A 6788-nucleotide genomic window follows, 5' to 3' on the forward strand; every position below is an offset into this window, starting at 1 on the left:
TTTTTTTGAGACAAGATTTCTTTGTATATCCCTGGCTGTCCTGGAACTCACCCTGTAGACCAGGCTGGCCTTGAACTCAGAAATCCACCTGCCTCTGCCTCCCAAGCACTGGGATTAAAGGCGTGCGCCACCACTGCCCGGCTCTCTTCTCTTTTCTTTTCTTTTCTTTTCTTTTCTTTTCTTTTCTTTTCTTTTCTTTTCTTTTCTCTCCTTTTCTTTTCCTTTCCTTCCTTTCTTTTTTCTTTTCTTTTTTTTTTTGAGACAGGGTCTTACTATCCTGGAACTCACTCTGTAGACCAGGCTGGCCTCAAACTCAAAGATACTGGCTTGCCTCTGCCTCCCAAGCGCTGGGATTAAAGCTGTGGGTCACGATGGCAATTTCTCCTTGTATGCTGTTGTGCACACGTACGTGTGACACAGATGTGGATGTGCCAACCCCCAGCACATTCTGCTGTCGCCACAGCACTCACTCAGTGTGATGCCCGAGCTTCAGTGTGTACTAAGACTGTTATCTCTGTGAGATTCCTGTTTGGCTCTGTGTGTGTGTGTGTGTGTGTGTGTGTGTGTGTGTGTGTGTGCACGAGTGTGCCATGGCACACATGTGGAGGTCAAGGGGCAACTTGCAGTAGGTGGTTCCCTCCTTTCCCCACATGGGTTCTTGGGATCAAATCCAAGTTGTCAAGCTTGACAGCAAGGAACTCCTCCCAGTGAGCCACCTTGCCAGCACATATTTATTTATTTAAATATTTGAACACTTTAAAATTTAAATTTATATATTTTATGTAAGAATGGTCTGTCTATGTGTATGTATGTATGTACATCGTATGCATGCTTGATGCTTGAGACATCAAAAGAGGGCACTGGGTCCCCTGGGACTGGAGTTACAGATGGTTGGGAACCACCATGCAGATGCTGGGAATTGAACCTGGGTCTTCTGCAAGAGCAGCCAGTGCTCTTAGCGGCCGTCTCTCTAGCCGCCGTGTTTTAGTATTGAATCTGATTGTTTTTCTTGTTCTGAAGTATAGGGTTTGTTTTTGATTCTGGAAATACTTTGTGTATGGCTGCGTACTCTCCTTTCTTGCATGAACTGAAATTTACACACTTGGTACAGTATGCTCAACTTCCTTTGAATTAGTTCTGGCAGTCTTTGCTACTTTGTGGGTCCTTCTTTCTTCCACCCTTTCAACCTCATAACACTAAATAGATGAGAAAAAAGGAGAGGAAAGGAAAGAGTTCCCTGACTAAAGTCAGGAGTTAGAACCGGGGCAGCATTATCATTACACGACTTCCTGCTGATTAGGCGTGTTGAGTTCCTTGGGGCAAGTCTGATCTTTGTCATCAGGATATCTAATTTTCTCTTGTTTCCTCTTTTCGGTTGACTGCTTAACAGACTGTGACTAACGGCAACCAACAACCAAGAACCCATCAACAGACCACAACCCACCCACCTCTCAGGGTCCTAGCATTTATATCCCCTCTGAAAAGACCCCAGCATTCCAAGTGTCACACAGTCGCAGAAACTATCTGCAGCTGGCAAAACCACAGCTGGTAAAGTCAGCTGCTGAGGACAGTCTGAAGCAGCCCCAAATCCCACACCTGGGATTAAAATGAAAACATATTCTTACAACGTTTCTATGTTTTTTAAAGAAACCAAAACTCCAAAATTGTCAGTCCAATTAGTGGCTTTGTGGTATAAGAAGTCTTTACTGGGCTGGAGAGTTGGCTCAGTCGTTAAGAGCACTGACTGCTCTTCCAGAGGTCCTGAGTTCAATTCCCAGCAACCAGATGGTGGCTCACAACCATCTGTAATGACATCTGATGCCCTCTTCTGGTGTGTCTGAAGACAGCTACAGTGTACTCATATACATTAAATAAATACATCCTTAAAAAAAGAAGATAAAGAATAAAATGTTTTTTTTTCTTTTTAAAAAGAAGTCTTTACCTATTTGAAGTTGCAAAGGTATCCTTCTGGTTTTTACTAGAACTTTGTTTGGCTTCTGTCTTAGGGTTTTTATTGCTGTGATGAAATACCATGACCAAAAGCAAGTTGAGGAGAAAAGGGTTTACTCAGCTTCTACTTCTACATGGCTGTTCATCACCAAAGGAAGCCAGGGCAGGAACTCACACAGGTCAGGAACCTGGAGGCAGGAGCTGATGCAGAGGTCATGGAGGAGTGCTGCTTACTGGCTTGCTTCCCCATGGCCTGCTCAGCCCACTTTCTTATAGAACCTAGAACCATCAGCCTAGGGATGGCACTACCCACAAAAGGCTGGGCCCCCCCTTTAGTTGAGAATATGCCTTACAGTTGGATCTCATGGAGGCATGTTCCAACTGAGGCTCCTTCCTCTCTGAGGAGTCTAGCTGTGTCAAGTTGACACACAGCAGCCAGTACAGCTTCCATGTGAGAGTCTGGGCCTGTCCCAGATGAAGTCACATGTGTAGGAAACTGATGCTGTTATCTGGTTCCATCTCCCTTTGTTGGTATCAGTGCAGCTGAGTGAGTTTCAGGAGACTAGCTACATGGCTTTTGGGTCCCAGTGCTCTTGACCTAGGTGTGCACCTTTCTCTTTCGGAGTCTCTGGAAACGGCTGCCTGTCTAGTCTATAGGCTCAGCTAGGGCTCAGACAAGGTGATGGTGTGGGGCCAGTAGGCCTCCTGGGGCTCATAGCAGAGCTCAGCAGGTAGCCCTTCTCTCTGATGCAGGGATGTGTCTGTAGCTGTGTTGTCTCACTAGAAACTTTGACATTTTATTCTTGGCCTTTTATTTTGACACCTAACGGGATGGTAGCACATTAGCTACTGTGCTATTTTTATTTACTTAGTTTTCAAAAAGATTTGTTTATTTTATGTATCTGAGTACACCATTGCTCTCTTCAGACATACCAGAAGAGGGCTTCAGATCCCATTACAGATAGATGGTTGTGAGCCACCATGTGGGTGCTGGGAATTGAACTTAGGACCTCTGGAAGAACAGTCAGTGCTCTTAACTGCTGAGCCATCTCTCCAGCCCTTGTGCTATTTTTATTTGTTTTTCATTTGTCAGTATCTTGGAGTGTGTCAGCAGCATCATAATACAGCAGTGTGGCAATACGCTGGAGGGTTGTTTAGTGCTGTCTTGATCTTGGTTCCTGAATATTTCACTTATTGATATGAACATTATCTTGTGGGCTGTCCCATTGCATAGCATCAGGTATAGGCATTTCTTACAGTCTAGAGGCCAGAAGAGCTGGTCCTTCAGAGGGTTGTGAGGGAGGGTGTGCTCCTGTATTGCCTCTTTGGCTGTGGCTGGCTTCATTTCCCTGTCTTGTAACTTACCACACTGAATGTCTACACTGTGGGTCCATTCTGTTTTCCTTATTTCTACATGTAGGTGCACATGTGTGTGTTTGTGTATGTGTATATATGTGTTTCCCATCTGTTTTATAAGGTTAGGTGTGTCTGAATCACTTAGTGTGTCGTTTTGTGTCAGGAGTTACCATACTCCAAGGAGCCTTGTCTCCTAATAAAGCCTAATACATCCTGAGGCTCTGGGGAGGTTCAGACTCCGACAGAAGAACCTAGAGGGATACAGTTCACCTATAATAATGGCTGTTGCAGAGTTGTCCCTCTTTCTACAGAGGGACAGTTTGGTGATTTCTGTGGTTTGCTATTGTTTCCTGTTAGCAGAGTAGCTGAGATACCTTTAGGAAGTTAAGCACAAGACAGAAATCAATTGAGGTATGTGTTTAAAGAATTTCCAGAGATGTCATGAGGCTTCTAAGGAGGGCAGCTGGAGGGATGGGCTCACCTGTGTGGGGAGATGGGACTCAGATGTGGTTTCTGTCATTAACAGCAGCCTGTTAACCAGTTAAATACAACTGGCCATATGGGGCTTGGGGTGAGGGGTGGCGACCTGGTGACTTCTGGGATGCATGTGTCCCAGGTGGGATCTGAGCCCTGGCATTATTGGGTTGGTGGAAATTAGGTTTGTTTCTAGCCAAGGTGTACTACCAAGGCAGCATCTTGTCAATTCTCCCTTTACCCTCTTGAACCCGAGGCTAGGGGGACATTGTGCCTGGCTATCTGAGCTGCACAGAGTTGTTCAGTCTTTGAAACTTGCCTTTGCAGGGAGGCTGTGGTTATGTACCATGTGAGGGAAGCACGGGGGCCTGACAAAATGTTTCTCTAATCCCAGATATCCAGATTCTCTTCGACAAGGCTAAGTGTGACAGCAGTGTCATCAAGGATCTCCTTGGGGTCAAGACCTACATGCGGGATAGGGACATAGGCCTCTTCCTGAGTACCATTGAGAAGCGGCTGGTGCAGCTCCTCACTGTGCAGGCCTTCCTTGAGGTCCAGGTGGGTAGGCAGGGACTTGGGTGTTGGCGTCAAGTTTGGCTAGGCCTGCACTGACTCTAGGCTCCCACACTCTCAGAACCATGTCCCTTTGGCTGATGCTGCACTTGTGGCGCTGGGCCAGAGCCTACAGGAACCCCCGAAGAAGACTACCCCACTGAAGCCTCCTGACACCATGTGAGGCTTGGGCTGAGCAGGGAAGGGGCAGACAGAAGGGGTGGGGTGGAGGGCATGGGTATGGCTTTTGGATATGGCTTTCTCGGGCACAGGGGGTGAAGTGGGAGCTTGGAGGGAGGTGGGAGTAGGGTGGAAAGATGGGCTTCTGGTGCTCTAAGGGAAGGGGACGGGATCAGGAGGGTTGGGATCTGTGTATGAGGCAGGGCTATGAAAGCAGCCTTTCTCCCTTTCTCCACCTGAGGGAGGACGCCTCAGGGGTTGTAATCAAAGAGGATTATCCTATGAGTAAGGAGGAACTGCTGAGTCAAATCACGAAGTCGGTGAGAGCCGGGGCCTCGGGGTTCGGGGGTGGGGGAAGGGACTTCTAAACCTGTTGGGATCTTAATGTTGCCCACCTCCAGTTGCAGCTCCAGGACGAGGAGGAGGCCCCAAAGAAGCTGGACATCAGCCCGAGCCTGACTCTCTCCAGTCCACAGATCTCCCTGACAACTGCCCCCATGCATTCTAGGCGGACCAGCACAGTCCCTGAATCCATCCTGAGCCATAAGACGAGCCGAGGCCGTGGCACTGGCTCCATAAGCCATGTCACCTTTGGTGACTCTGCCTCTGCTGCAGGCCCTGTGACCTTGGCTTCTGCCAGTGCCAGTGGAGTGCCTGTGTCCAGCCGGGCCTCTCAGGGGGGCCGTGGGGGCTTCAAGCACACCAGCTCCAGCAGCTACCTGGGGTCTACTGGCTACCTAGAGACCAGCAGAGGCCATGAGAGCGCAGGAGGCGGCATTCATAGCCAAAGCATGGGATCGGAGTTGAGTAGAGGCCTCAGTTCCAGCAGTGGCCATGCATCCAGTGCTGCCCCTGCCTCCAGGCCCAGCTCCTCTACCAGCAAGGACTCGAGGGGCTACAACTAGGGCTGCAGGTCCCTCAACTCTTGGCAGGTTTTCTAATTTCTGCCCTGCTTCTCCCCAGAGACTCCTTTCTAACCCCTTAAGCCCAGGCCTCTTCAGTGTTCCTCCATCTCTTCCCATTTTCCCCATTGCTACTGCCTCTGCCTTGCCCTTGCCTCTCTGTTCTCATCCTCCTTGCCTCCCGTCTCCACCCTCCTCCTCTCTCTCCAAAGCTTCCCTTCATCTGATGTCTCCGTCTCCTACCTGGATTACCCTCCATTGACTAGGTGACTGTAACAATAGGAAATAAAGGTCAGAGCCCTGTTTTTCCAAGCCTGGTTCCTACAAGTGTGTTCAGACATGGCTTCATCTCAGAGAAAAATTTGTGAGCCCATCCCTATATCTGTCTACCCCTGCATGCATGCATGCATTGCTCCATTTGTCGGGGTCTGGGAATCACCGTCCAAACTGCCCAGATACCAATCTCAGTCAAATAGGGCTGGTTTATTGAAGGCACACCCCAAGATCAGGAATGCAGTGCAGACTCGGGAGCTAGACTGTGACCTCCAGCCAGAATTCTACAGAACTTTTAAGTCTGAGGTCCACAAATACCCATGTCAAGTTATTCCACCAATCAGGACTTAGGGATAGGAGACTTTCTTAGGAACAAGACTTTGTTGTACATTTATCCTGTTCTCATTGGTTGGGTTGTTCAACTGTGGTGTGGGACTTGGCTTGCCTAACATTCATGTCTTAACTTGCCAACCATGATGCATGTGTCTTTCTGTCAAGTAGAATGTCAATTCCCAGGGAGGTCTTGACTTCTACTCAAAATGGGAGTTTTACTCCAAATAGCTTCTTATATTGGTACAGGTGTCTCTTTTATGTTGGGGTCCATCCCAGGGGAAGCTTATAGAAGCAAAACCCATAAAAGTTCATATGTAGCCGGGTGGTGGTGGCGCACGCCTTTAATCCCAGCACTCGGGAGGCAGAGGCAGGCGGATTTCTGAGTTCGAGGCCAGCCTGGTCTACAGAGTGAGTTCCAGGACAGCCCGGGCTATACAGAGAAACCCTGTCTCAAAAAAGTTCATATGTAGGTGCAGGAAGTGCCGCTGGGCTGTTGGTTCTGGTCCTTGCTTACTGTGGCTAACTATACAAAGCAGTTCTAACTGGCCTCTATCGTGATTGGTTTCTAAGAACACCAATGCACAGAACATAACAGAATCTGAAATCAACTCGGGCATGAGAAAGTTTCCTAGTAACAACACATGGGAAAGTTTCTTTATAACATTAGTAACCCCTCAAAGGGCTGGCTAGACAGGCAACAGTTACCTAGGTCTTAACATACCTGTCTACCTTGTGTGTTTTTCCTATTTCTGGCTCTTCTAGCATCCG

The 6788-nt window shown here is 48.2% G+C and overlaps 1 protein-coding gene across 2 annotated transcripts in view; it reads left to right on the forward strand.

Annotated features, from left to right (window-relative positions):
* Ccdc114 (coiled-coil domain containing 114) overlaps positions 1-5726 on the forward strand; it is a 24570-nt gene extending 18844 nt beyond the window's left edge. For both annotated transcript variants that reach the window (XM_028788959.1, XM_028788958.1), the window contains 4 exons: positions 4175-4338; positions 4415-4512; positions 4754-4832; positions 4914-5726. In XM_028788959.1, the coding sequence (XP_028644792.1) occupies positions 4175-4338; positions 4415-4512; positions 4754-4832; positions 4914-5417 (845 nt within the window). In that variant the 3' untranslated portion in view covers positions 5418-5726. The remainder of the gene's footprint in view (positions 1-4174; positions 4339-4414; positions 4513-4753; positions 4833-4913) is intronic.
* Positions 5727-6788: the final 1062 nt, after the last annotated feature.

This window comes from Grammomys surdaster, unplaced genomic scaffold (genome assembly GCF_004785775.1).
Source record: "Grammomys surdaster isolate TR1022 unplaced genomic scaffold, NIH_TR_1.0 125769, whole genome shotgun sequence".
Lineage (NCBI taxonomy): Eukaryota > Metazoa > Chordata > Mammalia > Rodentia > Muridae > Grammomys > Grammomys surdaster.